This window comes from Sebastes umbrosus, chromosome 18 (assembly GCF_015220745.1).
Source record: "Sebastes umbrosus isolate fSebUmb1 chromosome 18, fSebUmb1.pri, whole genome shotgun sequence".
Lineage (NCBI taxonomy): Eukaryota > Metazoa > Chordata > Actinopteri > Perciformes > Sebastidae > Sebastes > Sebastes umbrosus.
In genome coordinates this window covers 5,325,356-5,347,999 of record NC_051286.1, presented here as the reverse complement: position 1 = coordinate 5,347,999, position 22,644 = coordinate 5,325,356, and the positions used below count along the sequence as shown (strand labels likewise).

General features: G+C 41.9%; 1 protein-coding gene across 2 annotated transcripts in view; it reads left to right on the top strand.

Moving 5' to 3' along the window:
* Positions 1 to 288: 288 nt before the first annotated feature.
* slc24a4b (solute carrier family 24 member 4b) overlaps positions 289 to 22,644 on the top strand; it is a 43,690-nt gene continuing 21,334 nt past the window's right edge. The window contains exons 1-3 of one of the 2 annotated variants that reach the window (XM_037750817.1): positions 290 to 502; positions 599 to 1,113; positions 10,153 to 10,260. In XM_037750817.1, the coding sequence (XP_037606745.1) occupies positions 957 to 1,113; positions 10,153 to 10,260 (265 nt within the window). In that variant the 5' untranslated portion in view covers positions 290 to 502; positions 599 to 956. Of the gene's footprint in view, positions 1,114 to 10,152; positions 10,261 to 22,644 lie in introns of both variants that reach the window. The other variant, XM_037750818.1, reaches the window with a different exon arrangement.

The window sequence follows — 22,644 nt, the reverse complement described above, 5'->3', positions numbered from 1 at the left end:
TTTAAGGTGGATAGTGGAGAGAGATAGCAGATTTGTTTAAGGTGGACTTTTTTAAAAGTGGACAGTGGAGAGAGATAGCAGATTTTTTAAAGGTGGACAGTGGAGAGAGATAGCAGATTTTTTTTAAGAAAGCAGATTTGTTTAAGGTGGACAGTGGAGAGATAGCAGATTTTTTTAAGATAGCAGATTTGTTTAAGGTGGACAGTGGAGAGAGATTTTTTTGTGCACATGCAGTCCTGCATGGAAAGTTAAAGGAGCCCTGTCTCGTATAGGTAGAGGAGGGCATGCTGGAAGCAAAAGGGAGCTCTCTCTCCTCTCCTCTCTCTCATCTCCTCTGCACTGAGCTGAGCTGAGCTGAGCTGAGGAGGATCCATGTGAAGTGGGAGGCGCCCGAGCAGAGCCGAGCTGAGCCGAGCTGAGCTGAGCTGCTGCACGACTGCTGCCGGTCGAATCCAACAATTAACCTTGATGAGCACAGATTGTTTGCACTTAACAGTTGCAGGTGCGTGCAGAGCTGTTTCCACGGTTTTATATGGCTGACGCATTTTTATGCCAAACACAAAAACTACACGGATATTTTTTCTCTCTCTCGGGACAGGATTGTGCAATGGGAGGGTCTGATGTTCATCCTCTTGAATTCAGGAGCTGAATTGATTTGATTTGGAGACCCTTTATATGGGGATTTGACCGCCTGCATCTCTACAAGAAGAGGGAGGGAGGAAAAAAACGGTCCCCTGCTTCATTACCACCACTCTCCAATCTGTGCACCCTGGAGGACGGCTGGCTTGACATGATGAGGAGCACATCATCCCGGCTGTGAAGAGGCTCAAGCAGCAGCAGCAGCAGCAGCAGAAGGGTGCAGGTTGCAGGTGCAGTTTCTTCAGCTCTTCAAGGACGCAACATCACACCAAACCAAAAAGTGGCCGCCGAGCTGAGCTGAGCTGCGGAGGAGGAGCATGGAGCGGGACGACACCGACACCGTGTCCAAAAAGACAATAATGGACAAGATATTTAAAGTTCGCAAGAGGAGGGAGATGCTTTTCGTGCAGGTGTGCTTCATCTGCAGTGCCCTGTTCGTGGCGTGGAGCATGTCGGCGCTGCTGACCAAGACAGGTGAGTGAGAGGTGGTGGTGATATGGAGAGGCTGCAGGGAGCAGAGGATGGAGAGCAAATCTGCAGTGAAATCCTGCACAACACTTCTGCTTAATTGTTATAATAAAGCATCAAACAGAAACCGAGGATGGAGAGGAAATCTGCAGTGAAATCATGCACAATCATGCTTTATTGTTATAATAAAGCATCAAACAGAAACACTAAAACAGGCCTGTGCTTTAATGTCAAGGGCAGGAGATGTGAGCAGTATATTGGTGTGCATTCTCAAATAGGACCAGGTCCAAAAATGCGAATGCGATGCCTCTTGATCTTGATTGCATTTACATGGAAGTTTGTATTAAAACGCAGTAGCATCACTCTGAGAGGATAAAGTCAGCCGCACATGTTCTATTCTGAGGTGACTGTTTCTCTGGTGTCTCAGTCTGTTTGTCCGTGTATATGCCGCAGTGTGCGCGCCGTGGCAGCGAGCTGCACGTTTTTTTTAATTTGAGAGGAAGGATCATCATCACATGCACACCTCCAATGCTCCACATGCACACAGAAAGAACCGATTCCAGAACCGAACGGCACCGTTCGGTTCTGGAATGTTTGCGCTTTTTTTTCTTTTTTTTTCTTTTTCCTTTTTTTTGTTTCGGTCACACTACACACCGGAGCTCAGGATGCTGGTTAATGCCGGTATCATCACACACCACCACACACACACACACACACACCTCCATCACGCTCGAGCATCCTCATCATCATCATCATCATCATCACGCTTCCAGGTTCCGCATGGCCATCGAGGGATTGTGATTTTTACGCAGAGGCCACTGACGATCATTTAAAGGGGGGGATACACACAGACACACACACTAATACACACACACTGACACACAGACACAGACACACACACACACAGACACACACTAATACACACACACTGACACACAGACACACGCACACAGCCGTGTACTTCTATCTTTGTGAGGACCCTCATTGACATAATGCATTCCCTAGCCCCTTACCTTAACCTTAACCGTCACAGATAAATCCCTTACACTAACCCTAACCTAAACCTAATTCTAACCTGGACCTTAAAACCAAGTTTGAACCCTCAAACAGGCCTTTGAAGGTCCGTCCCAAAGAGAGGACCGGCCAAAATGTCCTCACTTTTCCAAAAATGTCACTCTGAAGGTCTAAAACTCATATTGGTCCTCACAAAGATAGGTGTACAAGAACACACGCACGCACACACGCACGCACGCACACACACACACACACACACACACTGCTGGGATGCGCACTGAACGTTACAATATTCATAGATGCTCGAGGTGTGCAAACGACTCAGATGCCTGATCATGTGTAATGATTCCCCCCCTCATGCAGACACACACACACACACACACACACACACTCCGAACAACATGCTCCCTCCCCATGCACACATGTCAAAACTCTTCATACCTTCAGGCCCGTGCAAACACTGACACGCAGAGCATCCCACACACACAGTTATGTAACGAGCAACCTTGACATTTTGCTGGTGATGGTGGTATCTTGACACGCCACTGGGATCAGAGGTTAACTAGACAAACAACACCCCTGGAGCAGTGATGTTCATGTTAAAGCAGCAGTAGGTGGAATTGGAGCAAATATGATTTAAAAAAAAAAAGTTATTTTTTATAATATAAATATTCTGATTGTAGTGCATGAGACAGGTAATCTGGAAAAAAAAATCGTGTGTCCTCCGGTGCAAGATAAATCAACCAATCAGAGCCGAGCTGGAGCCTTGCTGTCTCTGAGCAGCTGTCAATCACTCGCAAACTCCGACCAAAACGGTCAAACTAGGCAGCGCTGATCAAATATGAATCAATATTCTGTTACGTTAATGCCTATTTCTCTCCTCAAATGTTGTCAGAATCATCTTGTAGTGTACTGTTTAGCTGTAAAATGAGAAAGTTTGTGACCCGGCAGACATGTTGAGAAATACTAAGCACCGCCCACCAGCCGGAGCACAGCCAATAGGAACGCTTCTCTCTCTGAAATGACCTGTGATTGGTTAAAGTCTGCCGTCACGGAGCTAGATTATTTAAAGCCTGAAAACGGAGCCATGATGAGGTGCAGAAGTCTCTCTCGGAACACTTGAATTACAATATTTTTGCCCAATGATGCCAAAAAATGTCTACCTTCTGAAGCTTTAAGGGAACAACTAAACTGCACAGTGCCAACATAGTGTGTTTAAGTCATGAATTATTGCCTGTGGGCACGAAAGAGAAGAGGGTTCGGTGTGTTTTCTCCCCCGTCAAAGTGCTTCTAACCCTCAGCCTCAGCCCCTATCCTGTCGTGGTGATGTGTCCATCTGCAACCACTTAGGCCCCGGGAGCTGAAAGCAGCTGTAAAACTCACCACAAAACTACTGCCCGACTATCTCTAACTGATGTATCGGGAGTTTTATTAATTACATTAAAAACAACAAGAGGCTTAAAAGATTATTCTGGAATGATATCATACAGGCGAGTGCAAATCTCTTATCTCCAAAGGCAGGCACTGGGAGCCAAAGTAAGCCCCCCTCTGTCGCTAATGGCTCGCCGTTTATTTATTTATTTTTTTTCATTTTAATCAAGTTTGTCCGACCCACACGGTGATTGTCATGTGGGGGTATTTGACAGTGAATTTCAGCCTGCTTGACCAGCGGCGGCGGTGTTGGGATTTCAAGGTGACATGCAAGAGGAAGTGTTTGAGAGAGAGAGAGAGAAGAACAAATCCCCTCTGAACCCACCGAGACCCAAAAAGCTCACCATAATGAGATCTGTGTAATTGAATAGCTGTGGCCTTCTCATCTTTCATCCATCACAACAGGAGCACGCATTTGTCATGTCACAGTAAAACCTGTGCCATGTGTTTGCCACCCATTTGATTGATAGTAGTATAAGGGAGGGAGGGAGAGAGAGGGGGGGGGAGGGCAGTGTTGATGTGCTGAATGGTCCAGATGGATGGGATTTGATGTACTACTCCTGGGTTACGTCTCCATAAAGAGGGGTGGGGCGCGACATGCTGTCGTGCATGCTGATGCTGTTGCTGCGTGTGATGGAGCTGCGTCTGCATGTGGGAGAAACTAGAACAGGTGTTTTATGTGAGCAGCAGGGCCGGGCTCGGCTCTGACAGGTAGCCGCAGCAGGCTGGTCGTCGGGGGCAACAGGAAGGTGAATACTCGTATAAGGAGAGTGTCTTTTTAGAGAGATTGATGGATGGGTGTCCTTGGTTTCAATCGCCCCGCTGAGCTGATTGGACAGAGCTGGAGGACGACGACATTACTGCTGCTGTGCTATTGTTGCTCGAACACTCTCGTCTCCCCTCTTGCGACTCAATATAGTCTGATAGAAGTGTGCTCGCAGCCTCTTTTTTTTTATCCCATTCTTGAGTTCATTTCTTTGTTTCCGCTCCAAAGTAGCGAGTAGATTTAGTGCCTCTTTAATGTGACTGTCAGAATTTCAGGTTGGCCTCATTGCCGTGTATGCCAAGCAGAGTAGCACGCATACGATGTGCTCATCTTTAAAGTCCCTTTCAGGCCGTTAACCTTCACCAACGCTGAGCAAGTTTAAAGGAACAGTGTGTTACATTTCAGGCTGTTCTCATACACTGCTCGTAGCTATACCTACTAAAAGTAATGCACTGTAATTTGTATATATTCCACGAAATCAATTCGTATGTTATCCACGTAATCGTGAACCAGGAAGTAGCGACAAACGCCGCGTAGGGAGGAGGTCCAGTGTTCGTTTCAAATTTCAAACCAGAAGTCAACGTAGATTTATGTCATATAACTTCCGTACTTAAGTAACGCCACTTCCAGAGTTATTTTCCCTATTATGTTATGTTTATTCCCTAAACCTAACCAAGTTGTTTCCTGTGAAGAAGGAGCTTAGAATGAGTTGTTTATATCTACATACGGAGAAAGTTTCAGTTTGTTGCAATCTACAACTTCACCGCTAGATGTCGCCAGATCTGCAACTAATGATTTCCGTTATTGATTTAATCTGGCGATTCTGTTTTTAAAAACACAAGAAAACAGTGGAAAATGTTCATTGTGATGTCTTTTATGGTGTCTCTTATGGTGATATTTTCAAATGTTTTTGTCTCTTTTGGACCAACAGTCCAAAAGCCAAAGATAGAAGACTTAAGAAAAGAAGCAAATATTCACATTTAAGAGGCTAGAACGAGACAATATTTGGCATTTTCGCTTGGAAAATGGCTCAAATCAAAATAGTACACCTCTACTGTTGTACTCCATCAGCCACTAAAGATGCACTGACCTCTTGACCCCAGCAAACATAGAAAGATGTTAATTTACTGTAGCGCTAAAACTAACCACTATTTTCACCACTGATATTTTAAATTTACACTGTCAAAATGAACAGAGGTTTATCTCAACTTCTTAGACTCCAAAGTGATCTCCATTTATTGAAATTTATTAGTATGACTGGCAGCCAAAGTATTAAATGTATAAAACTAAAGATAGGGAGGGGTGTCTTTGTATTTTTTAAACTCAAGAGTCACTTTATTATCCCACAACTTTGGATTGGGCTTCCACCAATAATACTGCATCCATAAAACACATTCCACATAAAAGACAAGGGTAAAACAAGAACCATATCCAAGGACGTAATAATAAAACATACACTGTCGCTAAAATACATAAAAGCGCTGCCACTGGAAAATAGTCAATCAATAAATAAGTAAAAATAAAGTTCTGTGGGTTTCTATCTTGACTTCATCCTTATTTATTTGATCTGCGTCGTATTAAATGTTTTTATTGAAGTAGGGATAAAAGAGACAACGTGGTACCTCGTCCCAGGTGGTAGTATCTGGTACTTGGTGTGTTATTTTGCTGCTCGTAGGTCGACTGCAGGGATGGATGCCGTCTTACACCGTTTATCTTCCATGCAGTTTTGCATTTGGTTTGTACTTGAATTGCACAGAGAGGTTACCAAAGCCTCGTCTGTACCTCCGCTACACCTGTAAACAAACTGAAAAGGATGTAGTAAACAGTTGACCTCTACTTTACAGGTGTTCTAAAACATTTCATAATTACAGAAACCAAAGCAGCTGGTTGATAGTTGTTATTTTCCTTACAAGATGCTTTTTTTTTTGAGGAACAGGAATAATCACAATAAGAGAAACGGTATGCAGGTTCAAAGACTTCTGGTAGATTTCTGCACATCTCTTCACTGCACGATTTTTAGCAGGAGTCCAGAGACGCTGTCGGGTCCAGAGGCCTTCCCGGGGCAGCGCCATGAAAACAGTCTCTGTACTACATGATCAGTCAGAGAAATCAGCTGTTTCAAACGTTGCATAACGTTGCGGCCTTCTCATCCTTGTTTAGAACACTTAGAGACTTTTTAGCTGAGACCATGTTCATCATAAAATACCACAGTTTTTTGTTGTTCATCGATGAGCAGTGAGTTTCAAATGCCTCCTCTTCTTTCCTCCTGACCTCCTTTAAATGATGATTAAGTTCCACACTCTTAAATGCATTTTTTTCCTGAACTATACACGTTTTAATTTCTTTGGAAATAGTTATAATACAGGGTTTGTTGTTTGGGTACATGGTTATCTTCTTCTGAGTTAGCACATTACAGAATTTAATGTAGTCTGAAATTGGTGTATGTTGCCACTTTTAAGTCCAAACTATGAGTAGGTCTCTTTCAAAAAACACTATTCTTGAGGCCTTTACACACCGGCAGCGTTTCATCATATTTTTTTTCAAACTACTTTCACTTTCACACCGAATGCGGGGAAAAAAAGTAACATACATGGTGTCAGTCTTTCTGAGCTTTCGCACTACGAATAAAGACATCAACCAATCACGTTGTGCGGAACCGGTTGAGATGCGCCAACAAACTTTATTACTCCTTTCAACCTTGACAAAGTTAGCACATTCCAGATCCACTCCTTCCGTTCTTACCTTTTACACAATAAAAGCCCTTTAGAAATATAATATTCACAGGCGATTATTTCACATCTTTGTGTCATTTATTCGTCACGCCCCCAGTGTGTAAAGGCCTTTTATACTGGTCAAATCTGGACCAGATTATCCCAGCGAAGCCAGAGACTCTTTAAGACATGGTTTCAGATTTATAAAGCCTTTATTCTATTTGAGAAAATGCAAAAACTAAAAGGGGAGATTTAACTTCTTATTTCACATCTAGACCACACAAGGTCTCTTGGAAAAAACACAATCCTTAGACTAGATTATCCCAGAGAGGCTAAAGATTCTTTAAAAAAGTTTGAGATTTGTGAAAATACAAAGAGGGTTTCAGACAGCATTAAGGCTTTATCTTAAATGTCTAACACGCTTTCACAACAGCAAGTTCAATTTCCCTTAATGTTCCCCTTAACTGCTGAATCGGAAGCTAACTTCAGCGTTGTGAATGGAAGGTAGAGGTGGGCTGTTTGATCTTCGACGTAGTCGCTGTCCGTGGTTCTACCTGTTTGTCAGGTGTAGTTGGTGATCGGTTGGGGCGGAGCAGAAGGAGTTGGTTTCGGGTCTAGCGTAGAAGAAGTTCCCAACAGGCTGGAGTCAAGTGGCATTGTGTCTTAAGTTCCCAGACAATTAAGCTAAAACGGTACTTTTAAGAATCACGTCATCGGATAAACATCGAAGAATCTGTCTTTGTGTAGTTGTGGTCAAGTGATTCTGCAGATAACAGCTGGGAGAAATTGCATTTAGACGGACCGTCATGCACAATTTCCCCCCAAAAATGAGCAGTCCACCGTGTCCGGGTGTAAATGTGAAACAGCCCACGCTCTACACATAGCTCTTATTGTTATATGTGACAACGTGATCATCTCTTGGGACACATGTTCCCGTGCCCTCCCCCGGCCTTAACACTGGACAGGGTTTTATTGTGAGCGTTGCTAGAGACCAGAGAGGAGTGAAACTGAGCTGGATGGTGAGGAGGAACAGGTTGGAGCGATGACTGGAGGGTTTTGGTCTTTTGGATTGGAGAGCTGTGGGAAGCAGCTGCAGTCGCCTCGTGTCCAGTCTGTTTGTCCAGCGCCTGCTGATCGTCAGGCTGTCCAACTGTACTGGATTGAAAGCCATTTAATGAAGACATTTCTGTATCAGTGCACCAAACATACCATTGGGTCCAGGTAGATGACTTTAGAGAAACACTAGCTGGAAGGTTGGAGAGGAGAAAATGAGTAGCGGTGCCGAAAAATTTAATTTGAATTTGTCGGCAGATTCACCAACGTCTTTTAAAGGTGATAACATGTTGTTGTGTTAACAGCTTGTTTGCCGTCATCAAACAACAACAAAGATCAGTTTACAAAACTCTGTCATTTCAACTTTGAAAGATATGTACTGATACGGCACTAGGCATGTCAGGAGAACCGATATTTCGGTACCAAGTGGATGCCAAAATTCTCAAAAGGTGACAGTACTTGTTTTTCTACAGTACTGCAGGTACCATAAGTACCGTCAGGGCTCGAGGCAAACGGCGGCTAACATCCAAGGTTGGCACTTTGCAGTTTCTAATTAACTTCAAACTAGGGCAGAAACTTAGTCAATTAATTGATAAGTTAATCAACCAAAAATTAATCTGCATTATTTTAATAATCTATTAATCGTTTAAGTCAGTTTTAATCAGAACTTTAACACATTCTTGAGTTTAAACTTCTAAAATGTGAGGATTTTCTTTGTCTTCTGTGATATTAAACTGAATATCTTTTGTGTTTTGAACAAAGTTTATATCATAATTTTGTTACTACAACTCTGACAATCCACTGCACAAATATGTTTGGACTGATAGATATCACAACCACCCCCTCACCCATGACAACACCCAGAGGGCACACAACTAAAACCACGCAAGGAAAACAAGTGTACAAAAATAATAAAAAAAATACATACAAACAAATATACAAATAAAAGAAAATAAACATAGTTAAAAGAAAGAAAATAAATAAATAATGATACATTGTTAGGGGTCTAAGACTCTTTTGTGTTTTGTACAGAAAAAACAAGCAATTTGATTACGTCACCTTTGGCCTTTTAATAAGTTGTCCTGGCATTTCTAACAATTTTCTGATCATTTCTAGACCATATGATTAATCAATGGATGTTCCTTTGTCTCTACATTGTCAATGCATTGCTTTTAGGTCTGTGTTCTTCAATTTGTTACCCTTAAAATAGTCTCCTTTGTCTTAACCATGACTTCCAGGAAGTCAGTGCTAGAAGGGGAATTAGTGTGTGAGTGATCACACGGACACGTTCACATGGTCAGGGTGACAATTACAGACACCGATCATGTGAGTCCTCTGCTACAAAGTCTTTTCCCAGTCATTGTGTAACCTACAACGAAAAGCCAGACAGAGGTAGTCTGAACAAGTTGTACATGAATTAAACAGAGACCATCTGTCCTCAGGGTGTTCCCTTGTGAACAGCAATACCGTTTAATCATCCTGCAGTCAGTTACCGCTTTGTCAATTCAACGTCGCGTTCGTGCGGCGACATTTTATGAAAATGTGCGACTTCAAAACGCCGCTGAGCTCGCTGCGTATGATTTTTTTACATAATAGATTTGGGACAGCAGTTTTTTATGTCCTCATTACGGCGGCTTAAGAGCAGTTTAATGAAAAATGAAACTTGTACTTGCTCCTCCTCCCACCCGAAAAACCATAATGGCACAGCAGCTGCATGTTGATGTGTTATTGCTGCTGCCGCCGGATGAAAATGTCATATCTACATGAATGAAAACTTTTAAGGGATTAAAGAAAAAGCCACCTTGTTTGGATTAATGATCATGATCATGGATGTTTTAGGTCATGAAACATACTTTGTGTAAGAGCAGCCATGTTAGTTTCGCTGTTTTTTTTTTTTTTACAATGTGCAAAATGGAGTTTCAAGGTTTCCCTGCAGCAAAAGAAAAAAGCTTTTAGAAGCGTTCCAATAGATCTTTAGCATTAGTGCTGGAAACTTGCATACTTGGCTACAAGCGTAGACACTTTTAATCATGTTGACTGTATAATAAGCTGTTTTTGTTTCTGTTGCAGGCCATGGGATGATCGTGGAGGGACATCCGGACATCGACCACTGGGGGAGACGGCTAATGGCGTCAGAACCGGACAACGAAACGGAGCAGAAGAACTGTTCAGCGCCAGGTATGCTATGAGATTAAAGATGCACTAACCACCTTTTTATGTTAACAATGGATTCAATGATGTGTAATGTGAAAGAGGTCGCTCACAGTGATGGACCAACCAGAGAAATATCACAAAGCGTTTAGCGTCCTTTAGTGCATTGTTTTGTTTCACGCCACACAACGTTTTCCCCAAAAACACCCTGATTGTCCCACAACGTTATACCTGCCCAGCACCAAACGTCAGACGAATAAAGTTAGCGACTATCTGGTGAACGTAGCGGAGCATTTAGAAGCTAAACAGCCAGACGTTTGCCTCAGGATATATTCTATATGTCTTATTAGGTGCCAGCCAGAAGCTCTGCTGTCGGTCCTCCTTGTTTTTGTCAATTTTGTTAGTCTTCCAAGGAAATCTGCCTTCTCATGCATGAACAAAACTTTGCACGTAGGTCCAGTCCTATGCCAAACTTCATCAACTGGCTTTGTGCTTTGCAACTTCCACCAAAATGTAGTTCAAATGAGCAGAAATGTTCAGATGCTTCAACCTGGCAGGAATTACGAAGTCCATCACTCCTATTAAAACTTATTAAACCGATTTCCTCCCACATTTTTTGCTCAATTGACACCAAACTTGCTGCATCTTCAGTCTGTCTTCCATTAACCATTTAGACAGATTTTTGATTTTATTTAAAATTGAGCCCACAGTGCATCAAAATGTTTTAGTGTAAACAGTACAATCTCCAATATTCATGTAAATAAATGACAAAATTGAGGTCATGTGAGATGTAATGTGGTACATTTCAGAATTTTATCTCAAAGTCTGCATTTTTTACAGTTTTTTTTAAATTTACCCTCATGTAAACCATCGCAGTCAATGGAAATCAGGGATGTTAAACATCAGTTTGTTTCACAATCAATCTTTATATGAAAATAAATGACAGACATCTCTGTGTTGTCTAGATGAAGTATGCAAATTCTCAGAATTTTGTCTCGAAAACAGAATTGTGATGTCAATGTGTGAAGTGGTAGTTTCCGCTTGGCGCTCACCAAGATAGTGACCTGCCCATGGTGTCTGAGGTTGTAAGTTTGAGTCCCGATTTAGGCAGGACGAACATGCTAATGATAATGGACCCTTCTGTATTTCTCATGGCCCCGACTCAAAGTTGCACAGCAGCTATAATATTCATACAAGTTTTGATGATGTTGATCTTTGACGAATACAGTCTTGAGATCATTAGAGACACAGAAAACTCTGGGTGAACTCTATTTAATGGGGTGTGTTGTTCCAATCCATCAATAAAACTGTAGGAGAAACTCATAATCGTTGTGGAGTTTTTGAGATGATGTGCTGCTTTAATTGAGCCTCTATTGTTCTGACTCAGTTTAGAATACTTGCGCTGCAATAAGCACTGAAAGGGCTATTAAAAGGGTCAGCTATTGATTATGTTACAGCATCGTTGGTACACTTAAAGGAAGCAGCATTCTCTATAATTAGTTCTACTGGACTCGATTGCTGACAGTTCCACTGACACTGCTGACATCTGCATCAGGCTACGAAAAACATTAAAGTTTCTCGTGGTTTTGTTGATTGAAATGCACTGGCAGGAATGACAAGATGTCATTTGAATTTGCCTTTTTGTGTTTTATATCAATGGTGCATTTGAGCTCTCTGTGATCCTGCATGACTCAGAGAGATATCATTAAATTAAAGCAGCGAGGGTTACAGGTTTAGTCTCATTAGTATCATCTCATGGAAAAATATCAGGTACTGTGATTTTAATTGGCTGTACAGGATGTAGGAACTACCTGCTCTTACTATTACAAAAACCTCCTAAATATAAGGTCATAAAGTGGAAATGTATATGTAAAGGAGACCTGTTGAAGGAGGATTATTAAAGGAGAACACCACCTAAATTGAGAAATCCAATATGTTATTTCCATAGCCTAGGAGAGTTCAATCAATATTTGTGAACCCAGGAACCAGAAGTAAAGGCTGTGACACACCGGCGGGTGCAGGATTAATTTGCACGTCAATATATTTTTTTTAACTGTTGCTTTTGTCGTGAGTTCTTTTACACAGTATGTGAATATTGCGCGCCAAATAAGCGATGTACTTTTTGGCTGGACTGCAGAGGCCCAGCACTACGAAGAAAAGTCTTTCACTGAGTGAGTGAAGTTACACGATTGGTCAGCCGAGGGGTGGAGTTTCCTCATTGGCTGTTGCTCTTTTATGCCCCCGGTGTGTAAAGTCTCAAACTTGAGAAAGTAGACGATGAATGGGAGACTGATTTTGTGGACCCACAGGATGTTTGTTTTCTATTTTATACCCATATAAACTTTATTTTATTGTAGTGTTGTCAGTTGTGAAACAGAAAATGTACTCATATACTCGGCTCATTCCCCTGGGTGCTCTTGGTGTCATCTATAATATATCTTTCCCCATTCAGAGTCATCATCACAAATTTGAGTATTGGGGTCTAGTTTTTGGATTTAGGAGAGAGTTGTTCATGTTTACTAATATGTTTTGGCCTTTCTTAGACTATAGGAATAACACGTATACATTTTGAAAACAGGCATAGTTCCCCTTTAAGCCCTGAGAATAATTATTTTGGTGAAACTCAATATTGGGATTTGTGTTTAGACAGGATGACACCAGGGCACAGACAATTTAGGAAGTAATTTAAAAATGTACAGGTTTTATTTGCGGCATCACAAAGTGACCCAGCGAGGACTAACTGGCTATTACTTCATTACTGGTCACAGCAGGCGGAACCCCTCAGGGATGAGTGAATCACTGGTGCTGTAATCTGCTATTTTTATATATATATATATATATATATATATATATATATATATAAACAAGCACAACAAACATTTTTTACACCCCTGACTTTGAACTACTCAGTGTTGTGACCGTTTGAATGTGAACTTAGTCAGAGTCACAGTGGGGTCCTATTGAAATGAGCGCCAAATGACAAGATTATGTGCTTGAAGTTTTCCTCCTAATCCTCCAGGATTACCCTTTTTTTTTTTTTCCATTCAAATGTCTCCCGCACCGGAGGCACCAGACTGTACTTCACATTCCACACATTTCTCATCGGCTCCTTCCTCCGATCCAACCGCCGCTCTGCCTCGTCACTGTGAGCTGATCATATGACTCTTTGTTCTCGGGTCTTGGGTCTTGGGCATCGTGAGTAATCCTGTCATGGATGCAGATTTCAGGCACCTCAGCTGACCGGTTGTTGCTCAGTTTTGGCCAGTTGTGGGCAGTTATGAGTGGCTCTGATTGTAGCTGAACACTACCATGTACTGTAGATGCTACTTTGATGTTGCCTTTACAGTAGAGCTGCAACCATTAATCGATTAGTTGTCAACTATTAAATTAATCACCAACTCTTAAATTGATGATCAATTAATCGGTTTGAGTAGTTTTTTTAAGAAGAAAAACCCCTCAAAATCCTCTGATTCCAGCTTCTTAAATGTAAATATTTTCTGGTTTCTTTACTCCTGTATGACAGTAAACTGAATATCTTTGAGTTGTGGACAAAACGAGACATTTGAGGACGTCATCTTTGGCTTTGGGAAACACTGATTGACGTTTTTCACCGTTTTCTGACATTTTATAGACCGAACAACTAATCAATTAATCAAGAAGTTTCGCTTTCACTTTCACAACGTAGTAGGCGTAGTAGGCCCCTAATGATCCACATCTATGGTGCTTATAGCGACCGATAACGCCTATTTAATGGCCTGATAACAGTCGAATCGGTCAGCTTTTCACTCACCAACTCCGTATGTAGAGATTCAGAAAACGCAACACAAACCTTTCTAAAGCTTTCAAAAGAAAAGTAATGTTACATAAATCATTTGAAACACTTGTCTCTCAGTCTGACTGACTACAATTAACTTATTGTTCATGTTGCACTTGTCACGACAAATTATTGCTCACGAAACATCAAGTCCCATCAGGGAAGACAAGGAAGCGTGAATCAGAATGGATGTTCATGCTCTGTCAAAAATCTTTCCAGCATGACAAACTTGTTTACCATCCACTCATTTTCTAGGAACAGAATAGACGTCTTTGGTTCCCAACTCTCACAATAGCTGAGAAAATTGTTTATGTATCACAGATTGTCCTGACTCCCCCGTGCAGCAGTTGTTTGTCTAGAACTGATGATCCAGCAGCGGACCAGTGACGGCACTGGTGTGCACCCCTCCGGGGGGAGAGCAGCACTAACCGCGGATGGACTCCGGCTCGATTTGGATGAGAATTATTATTGGAGGCTTTTGGTTTTATGCTGAGTGTGTGCAACATCTGAAGCTCAGTTTAATTAAGCCGCTGTTTGTGGGCTGCATAGATTACACTCCGCCAGCTTTGGTCTCTCTGCCTTTTCCTCATCATTATTTCTGTGATCAGCGAGGGAGCCCTTTTTCTTGGTTCACGGGGTGCTAATGTTGTTTTGCTTGTCCTGAGACTTGTGCTGCTACAGGCAGCCATTCATCATAAGTCCCTGTTTTTATTGGCCGTTCAGTAATAACTCAAGGTGCTGTCCAAACTATTTTTTGCTCCCGCTTGATTGCAACGCATGCTTGTAATCTACAAAAGGCTAATTCACACAGCAAAGGGCTGATACAACCTCTGGTTACTCTTTATTTAACCGTCACATGCGGAGCTTGAGTCATACCAGCCCTTGAGATGCATTTCCTCTGTCCCATGATGAAGGGAACAAATGCACTTTTTAACAAGTTGCCATAACTGCTTGGAACAAAAGTAATTGCTGTTTTTATTTTTTTTAAGATTATATTTAGGACTTTTTCTGCCTTATTAGATACCGATGAATATAGGCAGGAAAGGGGGAGGGAGGGGACGACCTGCAGCAAAGGACCGCGGGTCGGATTAGAACCCGGGTCGCTACGGTAAGGACTCAGCCTATGGATGCACCGATCCGACTTTTTCAGTCCCGATAGCGATACCTGGGCTTTGGGTATCAGCCGATACGAGTACCGATCCGATACCAGTGTAAAATTAATAAGCTGTGTGCCTCACTGTCTGGAAGTGACTGGGATCAACACCAGGCTTAACTCAAACATTATTTTCTTAACTTTGGGAAACAAAATGTAACAGATGAACACATGTACTGAATTGCATTTTCACAGACAAAACCAACAATACACCAACTCATAGTGACCACAAGAACTAAACATCAGACTTACTGTAGATCCCTGACACATGATATATATAGCACATAATACACTCAAAGAGATGATTGTACACAACCACATAAATATGTAGTGGAAAATGTCATAGCATCTATTTATGTATACGGATAAGGAGGCGCTCAGTCCATTACAGCTGATTACAATCGACAGTGATGCAACATCAAAACATTTTATGAAAAAACTGAAAACAAAACACAATAAATAAGTCAGTGAATAATTACCTCGCATTACAACCCAGAAATGTAAATGACAATTTTTATTTCAAAAATGTATTTCGAACATGTAAAATAATAAAAAAAAAAATTTTAAAAAGAGAATGACAGGAATTAAAACTCCAGTATATAATGTATATAGTATATAAACAAAGAATTGAATTGAATAGAGGCCGAATCGGCCCAATATCGCTATCGGTGCATCCCTAACTCGACCTCAGTGCTGTACATGAGGCGCCCGCTCTCGAGGCTTATTGAATGAAGGCTGGGACGCGGTCTTCAGCTCTGGGGTATGACACATGCGTTGCTGTTTGCTCAATTTCAGCAAGTGCAGACCAGATTTTACTGCGCTTGTGTTGTACCCCAAAGTACGTTATGGCGCCGTGACATCTCCTCTTTCAACCGCTCTGTGAGCTACAAGGCGCCCAAATAATCGCCGTTTTTATTTCCGAATTCAAATGTTTTGATAGCTCTTCCCCGGCTGTGTGAGGAGCGTGATCAGAGATGTGTGTTTGCTGCTTGACTTGAGATTTACTCGGGGACAGAGAGTATTAGATTATATTCCCCCATGTGGGAACCGACTGACTGTGGAGCAAAGAAAATTGGAGAGGGGGCAGAGCACCGTGGCTAATGTTCTGTGGGAGGAATAATTTGCTTTTAATAAAGATGCTGCTAATGCCATATATTGAAAAACTCCCACTTGAGTGGCATAATTAGCCGGGTAGAAGTAGACGACGTGGCGCAACAACAAAGTAGAACTGAACAACAAAGCAAAGGTTTTAGTATGGGCTGGGTTTGTACTATGAATTAATCCGACGGGATTTGATTGTAGTGGTTTTAGATATGGCTCTAATCTGCTCACGGGCACACGGTGCACATGTTGCGTGTTAGGCTTGAAAAGTGGCGTGGGTGAGGTGGAAGTGTGGCCCAAAGCAGAAGCGTCATCACCTTGCAAAAGCTTGAAAGTGTTGAAATGTGTGTTGGTGAGTAGAGAGTGAGTTCTGCTGTTGGATTTGAGGCAAACACGGCCATGGAGTAGCCTATTCTGAGTTATTTTTGGGGTGGGGGGTGGAGAGTAGGCAGGAAATTTGGCGGCAGCACGAGGGGTAAATCTGCCAACGGGTGGCGGCCAGTCCACGTTGGAATGCAGGTTCGTCAACTCCAGGGAAACACCAGAAGGAGGCTTTTTAAAAGGGAATTACACAAGCGGGGATTATGCTGCTGTGCATAATGGAAACTGACCTCGCTCTGCTTCTCGCTCGCATGCCAACGGTGGTGGAACAATGCAGCGGACGGAGGGGGGAAGCGCAGGCACGAGCACCTGCACAGAGCACTCTCCGCGCTGCGCGGTTCAAACGCGCCTGACCTCTTTATGTATTCACTCATTCACAGTCTGTTCCGCTTCAGCCCGTTTGTTGCTCGTAAATTTCCATTCTGTTCTGCTTTTGGCGAGTACTTTTTAATTAAAAACTGAGGCGACATTTCACCAGGTTTTAACGGCGTGAAGTCACAGTAGCGAGGGAAGCTCTGCTCTCTCTTTGTTGTTGCGGATCCATACCTCACCCTGAGGGAGCTTTTTTACCTATTTTCTCCTGAACACAGCTGAATGCATACGTCTCACAGCGGCGTCCTCCTTTAGGTTATTGAACCAGGAGTCTTCTGGTCCACCAGCTCGGCCTCTTTCAACAGCTCCCTCTCATACGCACACTCCTACGTAGAGGCTAAAAGTAGTCATAGGTATACGAGTGTGCTCATGCAGGTGAAATTGCATGTGTTTAAAGTGCTCACATGAGCATGTGAGAGCAGTTGTACATGTGATGTTCGAGCATGTGAGAGTATCGACCGAACAAAGAGGATAATCGTGTGTGTTTTGTGTGTGTTAACCAAAGCTCCTCTCAGAACTTTCTGTGTAACGTAGAGATCTTCCAGCGAGGCGACTCGCGATGTCGTCATGTTTACAAGAATGGCTGACGGCAGTCGAGTCATGATGTCTCGCTGATGTCTGCTGGAGCGAGCTAATTATCTGATAGACTAATAATGACCCAGAGGAGCCATTCTCCTCTGAAGAGTCTCTTGACTACTGTACTGGAGTGTCAACTGTATTCTGTTAATGACCTGGCTGGTGTGTGGGTCGGTGACAGAAGGTAGCGCCGGGCGCTCCGCCAGAACATCTTGCTCACATCATAATCATTTTATTCAGGTACTATGTGATGGAATTGTGTTTTTTACTCTAAAAAACAGACTCTTTCCATGTCCGTCTCTTTTTTGTGTGTTGGGTGGAGACTGTCCTGCCCGTCCTCCTGTCTCTGGGACAACAGACGGCACCCGATACTGATCTCCGTTATGTAACGGCACCATAATATCTAGAATATTACCAGATTATGGAATAATAATTGCACAAATGTAAAGAATGGCTGGCATGCTCTGGCTTTATAAATTAAGGTTATCTGAGCCGATTTTTTTTTCATTCAGAGAGACTTGTGTAGAGGCAATATATGCAAGACTTGACATTTTTTGATTTATTCAGTGTTTTAAATAACTGACCTTAGAATTAATTTGATTTTACTTATTGTGTAGCAGTGTCACAACAAATCCAAGGAAGTATACGCTTGTTTAAAGCACATGGAATAAAAGCAGGAATCTGATGAATTGGGTCTTAAGGACTGTGTGAAAATGATTTGGGTGGGGAACATTGAATTTGTGCAACTTATATTATCATTAGTAACTAAAAGAGTCAAAGCACATCAGCACAAATAATAAACTGTAATGTTTTAATGGAATAATTGTCACATTACTGCCAATCGTACATTAAAAATGTCATTGGCAATTGGCAGAGGAGGGACAAAGTCATTGTTTTGCAAGTCTCAAGAATTTGCACTCCCAATTCAAGTCATAATGAGCTCTTCACCAAATGTAATGCCATTTGCGTTTCCATCTGTAATCTTTGACCCACACATTTTGCATACTGCAATGTGTTTTTTGTTGACAACTACATAGTTTTTGTACACAAACAAAATGATCTTTTGCATAATTTTTTTCTATTTGGCGCTCAATAACGCAACATTAGTTCTTCATGGTTCTGTCCTGCAACTTGATTGGGTGATGTCGGATTGGTTCAAACAAAGTGGATCAGGGAATTAAGTGTCGACTTGCTGGGAATGAATAGCGTTAATGTTAGTTGAATTATATTATGGGCTAACTTTACTTATGAAAATTTGCTCCTGTCCTGTGCATATGGCAAAGCGTTTCTTTATGACAATCTGTGCACACTAAAGCCACCATTATTAACTATTTGATCCTTTTTTATCTTGCAAGGGACGGCTGAAATAAAATAACACATCTGGGGTGAGAAAACAAAAAAAAAAAATGGCCTTCCCTGGTCTCCCAGAAAAAAAAGTCAGACCACTCTTTTCTGACCCCTAATAATTTTCATACTGTCCCTAACTGTCTACACTTACAGAAGTGATAGCAGCGCTGTATCTCATAAAACCCTCCGAACACTTGTTGTGAGGATTCAGTGTAGAGTTGTAATTACGTTCTGGGGTTGATAAGATGAGGAGGAGAGGTTGGGGGTTGGGGAGACAGATGAACAAATGTGTTGCCAGTAATTTCTTGCCCAAGCGCCACAGTCAGGTGTCCAAACAGAGAATCCAAACAGGGTTTATTTATAGATTTTTAGCTCGGCTTCTGAAGAGGCCTTGTTTTCTGCCTCCGTCACGATCCAGACGTCCCTCGTTCACACTCTCGCTCCCTCGGTGCCTCCAAAAAAAGACGGTTTGGTTGTTTTTTTCCAGATTTGTACTATCACAAAACCTTTTGTTCAGCAGAACACATTTTATTCTTACAGCAGCTTTTACTCGGCACCATCTTAAACATATTTACCCGATGATTTAGAATTTCTGGCATAATTCATACTAAAGAGGCACATGTCTTTTGTTTCAAGATGCCAAATAGGCTATTTATATATTTATTATACAAGTCTGTACCTCAACGCCGTATTTCATGATAAATTTAGGCTGCAACTCATCCATAAAAGAAATATACAAATGATGTACTCTGAAGTGTCAGAAATGACGTGTGCATATCATAAATCTAAAGCAAAGCAATGTCTGACCAAGACACAACGATATAATTATATAAACGGTGAAAAGCAAGTAAACTCTCTTTAGAGCTGGAACAATCGATTAATCGACCGACAGAAAATTAATCTACAACTATTTTAACTATTTTTTTGGTAAGGCAAAACAAGCAATTAAGGATGCCACTTTGAGCCTTAGGAAATTGGGAAAGGCAATTTTCATTTTCTTTTTTTGACAGACCAAACAATCAATCAATCAAGAATCTAATCAACAGATTAAAGGTACAGTGTGTAGGATTTACCAGCATCTAGTGGTGTGGTTGCAGATTGCAACCAACTCAATACCCCACCGCTCACTCCTCCCTTTCCAAGACTGAGGTAACGTGAGCCGCCAAGTGCTAAACCGTGGTAACGCCGTTCTCCTCGCTCAGAGGTCATCCTTACCATAATAACACTACTTTTATCACAGTTTCACAAGCATGTCAGAGAACTACGGTGGCCTTCAGGTAACATAAAAACGTGAAAGTCTCTCACTAGAGCCAGTGTTTCGTTTGTCCGTTCTGGGCTACTGTAGAAACATGACGGACGCTCCCTATGTAGATATGAAGGGCTCATTCTAAGATGACGAAAATACGATTCTCAGGTGATAATACACTAATGAAAACATAGTTATGAATATTATATTCCATTTCTGCTAATAGATCCCCCGAAATGCTACACACTGGCCCTTTAAGTCGATAATGAAAATCATGAGTTGCAGCCCTAAAGTCTTTGCATTCTGAAGATGTAACCTGCAAATATTTGGTCATTTTTGGTTGATAGATTATTTTAATTGATAATTTCTGCAACAACCTCCACAACGCATCATAACGATGCACCGTCACCAATTTTATTTCTTGAATTTCTGTGAAAAAATACATCTAATTCAAGTGAGCTACTTATTATTTATGGTTCTATATTTATGGGCCTCATTTGCGATGCATCACTTAACCAATGTGTCTGTTGTTGTCCCGCTCCTGGGTGAACGTCCTGTCCTGTCCTTGTGTGGGGAAACGGCTATGGAAGCATGTTCATGTCCGGTTTGACCTCTACAGCAAGGAGACACAGACGAACCCCGGCGTAGACGCTGTCTGCCTGAATGTTTACAGGGACTCGGAGGTGACCCCTGCCTGCCTGTCAGCTCTCTGCTGGCGCCCTTTAAACACCTTTTGTGATCCCCTATTTTTAACTCGCTCTCAGCCAGACCTGATTGTATACGGGGGCCTGTAACCAAAGAACACGGATGGCAGTGGCATTTAATTATTGATTAATGGCGGTACCTGCAGGTTTGGCGGCTGAACATTGAAGCAGGAGGTGAAAAGGCTCGGACAGCAGGATACTTTTCCCATGGTTTCATGATTTTCAGATGCTTAACAGGCAACCTTCAGCAGCTAGAATAATGTATGGTTGTTGCTGTTTGTCTATGAGGTATCAGTAGGAGTTTAGCCTAATGTATTGGCATCAGTTTGTTTTCAGTCACCTCTGAGGGCACAGCTGACAAATCCTGTAATTGATTGCACCTTCGCTTGAGGCCGTCAGCTTTCCGACACGTTTCGTTCAGCACATAAACCTGTCAGAAATACAACGAGATAAAGCCGCCACAGTCAGTGTTGCTGTAAGATTCCAATGTCAGCCAGGTGTTCTCCAGTTTTCTCATTATATTTAAAGCCATGAAGCCATTACTCATACTTTTTTTATTATTATTTTGTCCTCTAATCAGTTGCATTTACTGTCATGAAGGCAGTTAATGCTGCAGTGAGACACCAAACTCGTGCAAATCAAGGGCACGACAATGCTATTTCTGACAAAGATAATGTGTTAGATGACATATGGAGATACAAAATGTACCACATTACCATATATGTGATGTAATTGAGTGAAATAAAGGAGGCACGCAGTTGATTAAGTGGGGCTTGGACTACATACGTGGAGTGTTTGATTTGCATGTGCACTGTTCCAAATGCTGCGCCGCTGATTCAGTCATGTGTGCACACGGCACGCTATCGAGTATCATGAAAACGGGCAACGGTGAGGTTGGGACAGATGCGGTGAGAAGTCTCAGGTGAGCACTGTTCCACTTCACGAGTCCATATGTGACAAGGGCCCAAATCTTTCCTTTGTTATTCTGCTGGCTCAGACTACAGCGTTTTGTTCTCACATCATTTATGTATTTGTATTTTTCAAACAGTACTATGCCTAGGTACAGCCCAGCCAACACGGTTATGTGGGCCCCACATGGGTTATGCTGGGGGTACTTGGGTACCAAGTGGGTATGGGCCCAAAATAGGCATCTTATCTGGGGCCCACTTGGGTCAACTAATGTGGGTTCTAGGTGAGTCACTAATGGGATGCTAGTTATGTTATTGGAAAGATTATTGCCTGCAGCAATAGGCTAGTTATGTTGTTGGATAGAGTATTGCCTGCAGCAATATGCTAGTTGTGTTATTGGATAGATTATTGACTGCAGCAATATGCTAGTTATGTTATTGGATAGATTATTGACTGCAGCAATATGCTAGTTGTGTTATTGGATAGATTATTGCCTGCAGCAGTATGCTAGTTATGTTATTGGATAGATTATTGCCTGTAGCAATATGCTAGTTGTGTTATTGGATAGATTATTGCCTGCAGCAATATGCTAGTTGTGTTATTGGATAGAGTATTGCCTGCAGCAATATGCTAGTTGTGTTATTGGATAGATTATTGACTGCAGCAATATGCTAGTTGTGTTATTGGATAGAGTATTGCCTGCAGCAATATGCTAGTTGTGTTATTGGATAGAGTATTGCCTGCAGCAATATGCTAGTTATGTTATTGGATAGATTATTGCCTGTAGCAATATGCTAGTTGTGTTATT